The sequence below is a fragment of the Nycticebus coucang genome, chromosome 8, assembly GCF_027406575.1.
Source record: "Nycticebus coucang isolate mNycCou1 chromosome 8, mNycCou1.pri, whole genome shotgun sequence".
Classification (NCBI taxonomy): domain Eukaryota; kingdom Metazoa; phylum Chordata; class Mammalia; order Primates; family Lorisidae; genus Nycticebus; species Nycticebus coucang.
Window position 1 is genome coordinate 18,433,243 of NC_069787.1, and position 14,431 is coordinate 18,447,673.

General features: G+C 38.2%; 1 protein-coding gene across 1 annotated transcript in view; it reads right to left on the reverse strand.

The window, feature by feature from the left end:
• Positions 1 to 14,431, reverse strand: part of CNTN4 (contactin 4) — a 365,224-nt gene that overhangs the window by 218,211 nt on the left and 132,582 nt on the right. Inside the window, 1 exon segment of the mRNA XM_053598811.1 lies at positions 10,877 to 11,074. Within this exon segment, the coding sequence (XP_053454786.1) occupies positions 10,877 to 11,074 (198 nt within the window).

The following is a 14,431-nucleotide window of genomic DNA, read 5'->3' on the forward strand; positions in this document are numbered from 1 at the left end:
AACTTATCAATAGTCTCCATTAATGTGAATGACTTAAACTGTCCTCTAAAGACACATAGGTTAGCTGACTAGATACAAAAACTCAGACCAGATATCGGTTGCTTACAAGAGTCACATCTTAACTTAAAAGACAAATACAGACTCAGGGTGAAAGGATGGTCATCCATATTTCAGGCAAATGGTAACCAGAAAAAAGCAGGTGTTGCAATTTTATTTGCAGACACAATAGGCTTTAAACCAACAAAAGTAAGGAAAGACAAGAATGGTCACTTCATATTTGTTAAGGGTAATACTCAATATTATGAGATTTCAATTATTAATATCTATGTACCCAATCAGAATGCACCTCAATTTATAAGAGAAACTCTAACAGACATGACCAACTTGATTTCCTCCAGCTCCATAATATGGGAGACTTTAACACTCCTCTGACAGTGATGGATCGATCCTCCAACAAAAAGCTGAGTAAAGAAATTTTAGATTTAAATCTAACCATCCAGCATTTAGATTTAGCAGACATCTACAGAACATTTCATTCTAACAAAACTGAATACACATACTTCTCATCAGCCCACAGAACTTACTCCAAAATCGATCACATCTTAGGTCACAAGTCTAACCTCAGTAAATTTAAAGGAATAGAAGTTATTCCATGCATCTTCTTGGACCATCATGGAATAAAACTTGAGCTGAGTAACAACAGGAATCTGCATACTCATACAAAAACATGGAAGTTAAATAACCTCATGTTGAATGATAGCTGGGTCAGAGATGAGATCAAGAAGGAAATTGCCAAATTTTTGGAACAAAACGACAATGAAGACATGAACTATCAGAACCTGTGGGACACCGCAAAGGCAGTTCTAAGAGGGAAATTTATAGCACTGCAAGCCTTCCTCAGGAGAACAGAAAGAGAGGAAGTTAGCAACTTAGTGGGACATCTCAAGCAAATGGAAAAGGAAGAACATTCCAACCCCAAACCCCGTAGAAGAAAAGAAATAACCAAAATCAGAGCAGAACTAAATGAAATTGAAAACAAAAGAATAATACAACAGATCAATAAATCAAAAAGCTGGTTTTTTGAAAAGGTCAACAAAATAGATAAACCATTGGCCAACCTAATCAGGAAAAAAAGAGTAAAATCTCTAATCTCATCAATCAGAAATGACAAAGACAAAATAACAACAGACTTCTCAGAACTCCAAAAAATCCTTAATGAATATTACAAGAAACTTTACTCTCAGAAATATGAAAATCTGAAGGAAATGGATCGATACTTAGAAGCTCGTCACCTTCCAAGACTTAATCAGAATCAAGTGGAAATGTTGAACAGGCCCACATCAAGTTCAGAAATAACATCAACCATACAAAACCTCCCCAAAAAGAAAAGCCCGGGACCAAATGGTTTCACATCAGAATTCTACCAAACCTTTAAACAGGAATTAGTACCTATATTACTCAACCTGTTCCAAAAGGTAGAAAAAGAAGGAAGACTACCCAACACGTTCTATGAAGCAAACATCACCCTGATCCCCAAACCAGGAAAAGACCTATCAAGAAAAGTAAATTATAGACCAATATCACTAATGAATATAGACGCAAAAATATTCAACAAGATCCTAACAAACAGAATCCAGCAACACATCAAACAAATTTATACATCATGATCAAGTTGGCTTTATCCCAGGATCTCAAGGCTGGTTCAATATATGTAAATCTATAAATGTAATCCAGCACATAAACAAAGTAAAAAACAAAGACCATATGATTCTCTCAATCGATGCAGAAAAAGCTTTTGATAACATCCAACATCCCTTCATGATCAGAACACTTAAGAAAATTGGTATAGAAGGGACATTTCTTAAACTGATAGAGGCCATCTACAGCAAATCGACAGCCAATATCATATTGAACGGAGTTAAATTGGAATCATTTCCACTTAGATCAGGAACCAGACAAGGCAGCCCATTGTCTCCATTGCTTTTTAACATTGTATTGGAAGTTTTAGCCATCGCAATTAGGGAAGAAAAGGCGATCAAGGGTATCCACATAGGGTCAGAAGAGATCAAACTTTCACTTTTTGCAGATGATATGATTGTATATCTGGAAAACACTAGGGACTCTACTACAAAACTCTTAGAAGTGTTCAAGGAATACAGCAGCGTCTCAGGTTACAAAATCAACATTCATAAATCGGTAGCCTTTATATATACCAATAATAGTCAAGCTGAAAAAACAATTAAGGACTCTACCCCATTCACAGTAATGCCAAAGAAGATGAAATATTTGGGATTTTATCTAACAAAGGACGTCAAAGATCTATATAAAGAGAACTATGAAACTCTAAGAAAAGAGATAGCTGAGAATGTTAATAAATGGAAAAACATACCATGCTCATGGCTGGGAAGAATCAACATTGTTAAAATGTCCATACTACCCAAAGCAATATATAACTTCAACGCAATCCCTATTAAAGTCACACTGTCATACTTTAAAAAACAATACTTCGTTTTATATGGAATCAGAAAAAAACCTTGAATAGCCAAGACATTACTCAAAAATAAAAACAAAGCAGGAGGAATCACGCTACCAGACCTCAGACTATACTACAAATCGATAGTGATCAAAACAGCATGGTATTGGCACAAAAACAGAAAAGTAGATATCTGGAACAGAACAGAGAACCAAGAGATGAATCCAGCTACTTACCGTTATTTAATCTTTGACAAGCCAATTAAAAACATTCAATGGGGAAAAGATTCCCTATTTAATAAATGGTGCTGGGTGAACTGGCTGGCAACCTGTAGAAGACTGAAACTGGACCCACACCTTTCACCATTAACCAAGATAGACTCTTAATGGATTAAAGATTTAAACTTAACACATGAAACTATAAAAACACTAGAAGAGAGTGTAGGGAAAACCCTTGAAGAAATTGGGTTGGGCGAGTTTTTTATGAGAAGGACCCCCCGGGCAACTGAAGCAGCTTCAAAAATACACTACTGGGACTTGATCAAACTAAAAAGCTTCTGCACAGCCAAGAACACAGTAAGTAAAGCAAGCAAACAGCCCACAGAATGGGAGAAGATGTTTGCTGGTTATGTCTCCGACAAAGGTTTAATAACCAGACTCCACAGAGAACTCAAATGCATTAGCAAGAAAAGAACAAGGGATATCATTGCAGGCTGGGCAATAGACTTGAAAAGAAACTTCTCTGAAGAAGACAGGTACGCAGCCTTCAGACATATGAAAAAATGCTCATCATCTTTAATCATCAGAGAAATGCAAATCAAAACTACTTTGAGATATCATCTAACTCCAGTGAGACTAGCCTATATCACTAAATCTCAAGACCGGAGATGTTGACGTGGATGTGGAGAAAAGGGAATACTTTTGCACTGCTGGTGGGAATGCAAATTAATACATTCCTTTTGGAAAGATATATGGAGAACACTTAGAGATCTAAAAATAGATCTGCCATTCAATCCTGTAATTCCTCTGCTGGGCATATACCCAGAAGACCAAAAATCACATCATAACAAAGATATTTGTACCAGAATGTTTATTGTAGCCCTATTCATAATTGCTAAGTCATGGAAAAAACACAAGTACCTTACCCTCAATGAATCCCCAACAATAAAAAAAAAAAAAAATAAATAAATAAATAAAGTTCACTACATTCAAAAAAAAAAAAAAACACAAGTACCCACTGATCCACGAATGGATTAATAAATTGTGGTATATGTACACCATGGATTACAATGCAGCCTTGAAGAAAGATGGAGACTTTACCTCTTTCATGTTTACATGGATGGAGCTGGAACATATTCTTCTCAGAATAGTGTCTCGAGAATGGAAGAAAAAGTATCCAATGTACTCACCCCTACTATGAAACAAATTCAGAACTTTCACATGAAAGCTATAACCCAGTTACAACCTAAGAATAGGGGGAATGGGGAAAGGGTGGGGAGGGAGGGGGGAGAAGGGTAGAGGGAGGGGGATTGAAAGGATCACACCCCTGGTGCATCTTACAAGGGTATATCTGAGGCTTGGTAAATGTGGAATGTAAATGTCTTAGCAAAGTAACTAAGAAAATGCCAGGAGGGCTATGTCAACTAATGTGATGAAAATGGGTCAAATGGTCTATGAACCAAGTGTATGGTGCCCCATGATCATATTGATGTACACAGCTATATTTACTAAAAAAAGAAAAAAAGAAAAAATATATAAAATTATGTCTAAGTGGAGGGCATATCGGTACTTGTTGCTTACCTAAATGCTAGGTCATCAATAGAAGGTTGTAGATCAAGTCCACAATTCGAAAGCGATTCTCTTAATGACTGGGTTTTTGATCAGACCACTAGGTTAATGAAGTGGACCACAAATAAAGCCGATCTATTCATGAAGACAAATGGTGGCTGGTAATGCCCACTTAAGGATCTAATGCAGTTTGGGGCAATATTAGGAAAGTTTACTTTGAACAGCTGCGGGATCACACTGGAGGATATGTGGTAGTGCATCAAAATATTCCAGAATGTTCCAGCTTTCTCCTTTCCATTTTTAAGGTTTTCTTTGGTCTTAAATTTGGAACTTTGAGAGGAAGATAGTCTTCTGGGCTACAAGGAGGCTAAAGGGTCATAAAACGGCCTGCTGTGGTCTGCAAGAGTTTCTGCTAGGATTGGTAATTAGCATTGGGAAGAAATCCTCTCCAATATGTGCTGGGTTTGATATTACCCGGCATGTGGAAATACTGAAATTGGAGTAAAGTATGCTACAATGTTGTGACTAGAATCCTAGAAGACGTCCACAAAGGGACCTTAGATATAATTTAATATAAATAATTCATTTTTATAGCTGAGGCAATTAAGGAACAAAGAAATGGTTTGCTTTGTCTCGTGAGAGTTGGTGATCGGTCTGGGGCTATCCCCGAGACTCTCTCCACGTTTCCCCTGGACTGTTAATCCACACGTGTTTGGCACACCTATTTATGCCTCACCTCAGACTGTTCTGAAACTGCAAGGTGCTGAGGTCAGCAACTGACCACTTTTCCATTAGGTTAAAGCTAATGGTGAGAAGATTAAATACTTCAGGGCTGACCTTATTCAGTGTTTTCATAGATAAATAAAATTAGGCTGGGGAAAATGGGTCAGGACTTAGGAAAACATGGTCAATTGTATAAATGATATTTGAGAATATAAATATAATTTTTTTTGAGACAAAGTCTCACTATGTTGTCCTTGGTAAAGTGCTGTGGCATCACAGCTCACAGCAACCTCAAACTCTTGGGTTTAAACAATTCTCTTGCCTCAGCCTCGCAAGTAGCTGGGACTACAGGCACTTGCCACAACACCTGGCTAATTTTTAGTTGCAGTTGTCAGTGTTGTTTAGCACGCCCGGGCCGGGCTCAAACCCGCCAGCCTTGGTGTATGTGACCTGCGCCCTGCTCACTGAGCTGTGGGCACTGAGCCCATAAATATAATTTTTAAATAATTTTTATCTTGAAGTATAATAAACGTTTAGAAAAGTGAAATTAAAATTTTAACCTCAAAAGACAACACGGCTAGTGTATATGGACAAATATGCCTCCAAAGTATATATGCTTAACAATATAAATATGGAAAGGGAAAGAGAGAAAGAACAGAGAGAGAATGTGAAACTCTAAGATAGTGGGCATCTCATTCTTTCTGGTTTTATAGCATCTCTTAGATGTAGATAATATTAAAGAATAATTAACAATCAGTGTGTACACCCTGGGCCCATCAGACAGACACAAGCTGTAAACTTCTTAACATTCATCTTGGTGCTAACAAGCAAAATAAAGAATGGTCAAACCAATCTCCAGCCAGTCTCCAGGAAAACATAGTAAAAAGGCAAAAGCTAAACAATGATTCTTTTCATGCTCAATTATGTACCTATGTATGTAATGTTCATAAATGTCCTAACAAACATTATCTCATTTTCTTAAGACAGTCTTAATCTCTGTTAATTCTTTGCCTCTGTAAGCATTATAAAGAGAGTAGGAGGTAGTACCTAAAAGCAGAAGAAATTCTCATATAAGTCGATTATTTCTCTAGTAGTAATGCTATATGGGTGGTCTGTTACTTTGTTTATAGAAACTTAGGAACAATTCTTTCAGATCGGTGTAGAAAGCACACACTAGAAATAGTTCATCATTATTAATAACCATAAATTGGGCTAATATTGATCAATGGACTCACTTTAGTACCTGCAGTAATAATAAACATGATGTACTTTTCCTAAAGAAAACTTTTTCCTTTTATGGTACCTAAACACCTGGAGCACTTTTGTAAATAACATGTTATTTACCTTTTTAAAGTAGATTTTAGAATATTTAGATCAGTAATTGTAATTTCTGATCTAAAATACTTTCACATTTCTCTAACATCTCTCAATTTTATACTTCCTTAAGGTGATGACTACAAAATAGCATACAGTTATTTGGAAGCAGTCCCAATACACAGTTTTTAAAAATCAGAAAAAGAAACAAAGTAAATACATAAATCTACAGTCCCAAACAGACTCTGAACTTCTGCTAAATAGCTTGAGAGGAGGTGTTTAAGAATCGTTGAACAGGGCGGTGCCTGTGGCTCAGTCGGTAAGGCGCCGGCCCCATATACCGAGGGTGGCGGGTTCAAACCAGGCCCCAGCTGAACTGCAACCAAAAAATAGCTGGGCGTTGTGGCGGGCGCCTGTAGTCCCAGCTACTTGGGAGGCTGAGGCAAGAGAATCGCTTAGGCCCAGGAGTTGGAGGTTGCTGTGAGCTGTGTGATGCCATGGCACTCTACCGAGGGCCGTAAAGTGAGACTCTGTCTCTACAAAAAAAAAAAAAGAATCGTTGAACAGTTTGATGAGAATATTTCAGATTGTATATGAAACCAGCACATTGTACCCCTTGATTGCACTAATGTACACAGCTATTATTTAACAATAAAATAAATAAATGAATAAAATAAAAGTGGGACACAAGAAAAAAAAGCAAAGAAGAAACTTCCCCGACGCTGTCTTTCTTGCCCTACTTCTCAGTCCGCTGTTCTCTTCTTTTCTAAAAAAATAAAGATATAAAATGGGGTGATCTCAAAAGTGCCCTCTGGGTCCAATAATTTGAATATAACTCCTTTACCAATGTTCTAAACATCTGAAAAATCTATAATCATTGTAAAAAGTGAGAAAATACAGAGAAGCCAAAAAGAAAAAAAATTCAATTTTTTTCACTAACCGTCAAACAACTTACATTTTAACATCTATTAGGTATACTAGAGAATAATACTCCACCTTTCTCTGTTATTTACCCACACACATTTTTTAAGAAACAAGGATAATACTATCTATGCACTATTATAAGCTAGCTTTCAAAAATATAATTTGTTAAGCATATCTTAGGTAAGAAAGTCATCCATGTTATACTATTTCAACACACTTTATATGTAATTTAAGGCTCAAAATAATTCTCTGAGGTGGATACTATTTTCCTCATTTTCCTGATGAGACAACAGAGCCCAGGGAGGTTAAGCGGACACATCCAAAGTCACGAAGCTAATAAATGGCGGGGCTGAGTTCCACCTGGATAGCCCAGCTCCTTACCCTCAGTCCCACATTCCAGTCATGATATGAGATGCAGGAAGGAGTGGGCTGCAGGAAGAGCTGGGGAAGGGGAACACGGAGTACCAAGGTCTTGCCAAAGTCTACTGTGCTGAGGGCAAGTGGTAAATATGACCAGTGGGACAGACATGGGACAGACACGTCATACCTGACACCTATCAGGACCTGGTCTGAGCCAATGTTTCCCGTTCACTGTTCATGACTCACTACGGCCTTTTTGGTGGCTGGAAACAGTGAATCATAGTCCAGAACTGCTTAGCTGGAACTCGAAAGAAATAACCTTAATATATGGTGGTAATCTGGTTTGCTAAGCTACATCCGCTCTTAGCAAGGGAAATGACTAGGGTGGAAATTAGTTCAATTCCGCTTCAGATTTTGTCTTGTGTATCTACATGCTGAGGCAAAAGGAGGAGGTGAAATTCTGTGTGCAGGTCAATGACCAAAATGTACAAATTCTATACCCGCCTTGCACTTACCAGTCTAATAGAGTCTCTAAATACCAGAATTTGCAGAATAGTAATTTCATTTTGTTTATCCTGACAGAAGAGATTTTTGACAAGAATGTCATCTTTATTTTGCAATCTTTTCTTGATTTTATATTTTTCCTTTGTCTCACTTCCAGGAAAGACTTTCCTGTGCTTAGTCATCTAGTTCTAGTATCCATTTTATGTAATCTAGTCTTAAAAGGGAAAGCCATGCAGCTCTCACGGAAATTAAATGAGTGGGTATTGACGGCTGAGGAATGAGATGTTCAGTCTGCTAATTTTTTGATAAGACATTCTAATAAAAAACATTTGTTGTATCTGTTAAGGTATGCCAGACAAGGCGAGATAAATCGAAAAGCCAAGCAAAAGGCAGAGTTGTCGCCAACTTGAAGGGTATGCGACGATGGCAGGAGCTCTTTGTTCGATCTTTGTGGAGCAGCAGTTCTGTGTGGTAATGTCCTCAGCTACATGCTGGCACATTGAGGTCAGTATGGCATTGCATCTGTGACTTCATGCACCAGAAAAGATAAAGCCTCTGAAAAGATATTTTGGCATATGTGCATTTTGGGTAGAGGCCAGAGCAGCTGTAATTTTTAATGATTTCTTATAAAATGCCACTGGAGCATTATGTTTTGAAAGCTTCTTCATGTGTAGATCAGGAGACATAACAATGATAGCCTTTGAAAGAACTGATACCTTGCTTATTTTCTCTTTAAACTGAAACAAGTTTTCAGTTTTATTTAACATAATGCATAATATATTAATCCAATATATTCATTCAGTATTTTCCATGTGGCAAGCATTTTGCTGGGGACTAAAACAAAGTTGGATGAAAACTATGATCTTTCTTTGATCATAATGTGAACAGTGTGGGGAAGGGAAGCTGACAAGTGAACACGAATGCAGTAGATGAATATTATAATAGAGAAATGGATGAAAAGCCACAAACCAAATAATTCTTCCCATTGCCAAGGGACAAGTTAGTGGGTCCTGTGCTTTATAGGTAATGACTAAAATGATATTTTTGATTGTTCCCTTGCAAACTTGTTTAGTAAAACCATTTCAGAAATGAAATTCTCATACACTAGGTTGTTGTGCTAGAAATCTACATGTCATCCGTGATTTTCTTTCCCCTGCCTCCCACAACCAACACGTCAGCAAGTCCTGGCAGCCTTACCTGCAAACTACATCCTGAATCTATTTCTCTCTCTCTCTCTCTGCAGTTACTCCCTAGTTCAAGCTACTGTCACTGCCTAACTGAATTATTGCAAAAGTAGTTTGGTGACACTTCCAGTTTCCAATCTTGTTTGCGGAAAGTCCATTTTCTACATAGCAGCTAAGCACTCTTTATTTTATTTATTAATTTATTTATACAGAGTCTCACTCTGTTGCCCCAGGCTGTAGTGTCATAGCTCACAGCAACCTCAAAGTCTTGGGCTCAAGTGATACTTTTGCCCAGGCTCCCCAGTAGCTGGGACTAGAGGTGCCCACCACCACGCTCTGCTAGTTTTTCTATTTTTAGTAGAGACAGAGCCTCACTCTTGTTCAGGCTAGTTTTGAACTCCTGAGCTCAAGAAATCCTCCTGTTTTGGCCTCCCCGAGTGCTAGGATTACAGGCATGAGCTACCTCACTTGGCCAAAAAGTGGTTATCTTTGAAGAAACTGGAAGGACCAGCATCAGTTATCCAAACGAGAGCTTTTCAGTTGGAGGTAACAACATACACATGTATAAAAACCCATGGTAGGGAAAAATATAGCAGGGGTTCTCAAACTTTTTAAACAGGGGGTCAGTTCACTGTCCCTCAGACTGTTGGAGGGCCAGACTATAGTTAAAACAAACAAACAAACAAACAAAAAACTATGAACAAATACCTATGCACACTGCACATATCTTATTTTGAAGTAAAAAAAAAAATGGTAACAAATACAATCACACAACCTCATGTGGCCCGCGGGCCATAGTTTGAAGACCCCTGTTAGAGTTTGGCATACAATAGTAGGTTCAAAAAGCACGTGGAGCCTTGGCACCTATAGGTTGAGGGGCTAGGAAACCAGCCACACACACCGGAGCTGGCAGGTTGGAATCCAGCCAAACCAGGTGGATTTGGGTGCGCCAAACAACAATGACAACTATAACTAAAAAATAGCTGGGTGTTGTGGCAGGCACCTGTAGTCCCATCTACTTGGGAGGCTGAGGCAAGAGGATCCCTTCAGCCCAAGAGTTAGAGGTTGCTGTGAGCTGTGTCACCACAGCACTCTACTCAGGGCGACAGCTTGAGGCTCTGTCTCAAAAACAAAAACAAAAACAAACAGAAAAAAAGCACATGGTGATTTACTGAATATTGTTAAGTCATTTAGATAATTAAGGTGAAATTCACATATTTTCTTGATACAGTCTCACAGTAGGGTGGGAAATTAAAACTTCTGTCTCACATGAGCCTCGTATTCTGCATTTAATGAGTAAAATTGTTCAACCTTTCACTTCGTTCTGTCTGGGAGAGAAACAAGTAAATTTCTTTTTTATTTACATTTACCTAAATCCACATTCCACTCTTACTGAGATTAGCAATTAGATTTCTAATTAATTTTCCAAAATGGATTCATGGGCTTATTTCTTACACAAGGGAAGAAAATATGAACACAAAATGTAGAAAGTATTAAATTTTTCTGAAATCTAATGTAGAAAATCAAGCTTTGTTAACCTAACATCTATCCACACTAAGCTCGTGGCCACAAAAAACCAAATTAACAAAATTACATGGAAAACTCACCATCATTTCTCAGTATTAGGGGTGTGGGTGGTCCCAGAACCTTGTGGTTTGTTACTGTGTTGGTAACCACACAGGTATAATTCCCAACATCTGATTTTTCTACTTTGGCAATGTACAGGTTCCCAGTCTCTTGAGAAACAAACCGGCGATTATCCTGATAGGAAGGGTATTCATTGAAGATCCACGCGTAGCTCAGCTCTGAAAGTAAAAAAGAATCTCCATTAGGAATATGTCTTTTAGACCCATAACTTTACAGTATTCATGAAAGAAAGGGTTGAGCTACAAATTCATACTGTTGTTTAATGATTCTTTTTCAGCTCTCAAAATATAAATAGGAAATAATCATAGTCCCCATAATGCATTTTCCCAGTCTTCCCACCAGTAATCAGTAAGGTTTTATTTCTTTGTTTTTTTTTTTGTTGTTGTTGTTTTTTTGATTTTTGGCCGGGACTGGGTTTGAACCCGCCACCTCCGGCATATGGGACCCGTGCCCCACTCCTTGAGCCACAGGCGCCGCCCCAGTAAGGTTTTATTTCTAGAGAACTAGAAGATACACTGATAGTTGATTGAAAGAGGCCCAACCCTTTTAAGCTGAGGGGATTCACATTTACAGTTTGCTAAGCATGGCAGAGCACCATTCAACACATACTAAGCTAATGCCCAAATTACAGATCGAAGGAGTCTATAATCTTGATACAGTAATGCCTAAAGCCGCCTAGAAACCATTTAGAACATGCCTTTCATTTTATATATAATAATCATTACACTGTATCATAATACCGCGTATTTGCATAGCTCTTTGTTGTTCCCAAGTACATTTGATAGTTTTCCTTTAACGGAGAAACTCTGACACAGAACATCTCACCCAAACTCTTAGCCTCTGTTAAAGGAAGAATAATTGCTGAGTTTCACTGCAGTCCTCTAATGTTCTAACGTCTCCTACTGTCAGCTCAAATCCTCAGGCTCTTCTCCTTTGTAAGGCTGAACATTTTGCCATCATTTTAGTGAGATGGTGGTTTAATACCAGAGCAAATAGTCATCCAATAGACACTGACTGACTAGTGGATTGATCCCATAAATGTACATCCGTATTTTTAAAATTAGGTGAAAATTATTATATCAGTAAGGGAATTAATATGAAACAGTGGTCAAACAGCAGCATTTCAAAAATACACACTCATTCCAGAATGGCAATGGGATGAATGGAATAGGCAGCTATACCTGAAAATGTTCCTTTAAAAAAGTTCTAATTTTTCATGAAAAATTAGGTAAATGTTTTGTGAATGAACACAGGAGCCCATGCTTTCAATGTCAGAGAGAAATCCTAAATGACAGTGAGTTTACATGATTTGCTGCCTTGAACTACTGTGCTCTAATGGAATCAAACTTCTTCAGCTTCAGGCATTCCCTAATTCCTCTCTTTAAAATGTAGTCTCTGGATTTGTCCAAAGCTGGAGAAATGATGATATTAGCACTGACTACCCAACATGTCTCATTTTATCTTCAAAAATTACTTTGTTGTTGGGAGTGTGAAAAAGCAACACCATGCAAAGGGAGCCCCCAGGTTTCAGAACTTGTTGGCTGAGTTATTTTGTGTCACTCTTTAATATGATCGTGGGCTAAAGTCTAAATGTCCTTGGAAAATGGCAGGCAGGTCACTTTAGCTTTGTATAGAGAACACTAATTACTATAAAAGGCTTCTTGTTGTTTAATCTTTCAACAAGTCCCAATTGTACTTGACCTCAGCAACTGAATGTGCGACAGGAAACATTCTGCCTTAATAATCCACTGTTTACATACAAAGGAGGGGTCATGTAGATTGCTTTCCCTTTATCACTGGATTATAACATTGCCACATGCATTATTTTAGAGAGGTATAATTATGTTCAGATGAGAATAGCTCATCATTTTATTTACAAATGTGCATGTAATTATAAGTAACCCCATGCTGATGTCAAGAGGATACTCAGTGTAAATAAGCAAGTGCTTCCCAGCAAGCCAGTTATTTCCTCAAGAAACTAAAACCTGGAGAAGGAAAAGCCCATATAATAGGTCGTGAAGAAGTGCAATTCTGTATAGCAGGCTCCCCCTAAAAACAGGAGACTTTAACCATCAGCACTGCAGACAATGTACTCCTTCCTTATTCAACTTGATATGTGAGTTTCAGGCAAACCTAGCAATCTCTCAGCACCTCAATTTTCTCCTATGCACAGTGAGAAGAACACTGGCTGTCCCCTAATTAGTTATAAGAGAGTTTTGAGTATAAATTAGCATCTCCAAAGTCACAAGGTAGATGTGAGAAAGTAATTTACCAGCACAATATTAATCAACCCACACCTCTCCAAGGTGAGTTGTAATAAAATACAGGGAACTCTATTTTCTTTCCCTGAATAACTTTTCAGGACTGTTGCTAGTGACTAGTGGTTGTAAGGCTTTGAGGAGGCTCTTCTAGCAAGGAGAAAGGGGATATCAGGAAAAAAGGCATCTGCTTTGTTATTTTTCTAATGGATAGGGGAAAAAATAGAATACAAGAAAACTAAAGTCCACACCTGCGTTATGTAAGGGAAGCCATTTAAACTCTCTCACTTTCAACTTCTTAATTCGCGCGCGCGCGCGCGCGCACACACACACGGATAATTTTAAATAGAATCCAGGTATGTGGTGAGGATCTGTTTATGGGAAAGCACTCTGAATTCTCTAAATGGCTGCACAGATGTTAGTTATTATTGGTGTGGCACTTCACCAGGTTAATGTTTTATAAAAGTGAACATTAAAAAAAATTCAATTAACGGGCGGCACCTGTGGCTCAGTCGGTAAGGCGCCGGCCCCATATACCGAGGGTGGCGGGTTCAAACCCGGCCCCGGCCAAACTGCAACCAAAAAATCGCCGGGCGTTGTGGCGGGTGCCTGTAGTCCCAGCTACTCGGGAGGCTGAGGCAAGAGAATCGCTTAAGCCCAGGAGTTGGAGGTTGCTGTGAGCTGTGTGATGCCATAGCACTCTGCCGAGGGCCATAAAGTAAGACTGTGTCTCTACAAAAAAAAAAAATTCAATTAACAAAGTAAGTTACTTCCTTTGGTTTCACTGCTCTCGCGACTTATATAACTTAGTGCTTTTGTGGGAGATGCAAGCAACCCTTAGTGCATCCTGCAGCAATTCCTGAACTGTGGTCCTTGATTATTAATTCCCTGTTTTAGAGCTTCAAGACTCCCAAATTCAAACGGGTTACATGATCAAATGATTTCGAGAAGCAATGGATTAAACAGTTAAAGAGACTTTTATTATTATTATTTTTTTAAGACTGGAAAGATATTTTATCATGCCAATGTCATTGAAATTCCTGGGAGAGAGTTAAAGCATCCAAATTTACTTGATCTGGAATTATCAGCACCATCACCTGCACCCCGCCCACACATGCACAGTTTTTTTGAAACATCTATTAATAGTTAACCAAACCTAGTTTGGGAAACCTTGATGCTATTACTTCAATTCAAGAAAACAGTAAGTATAATGTAATGATCATGAACTCTGTTACTTTGGTTTTTGGGAAAATCATT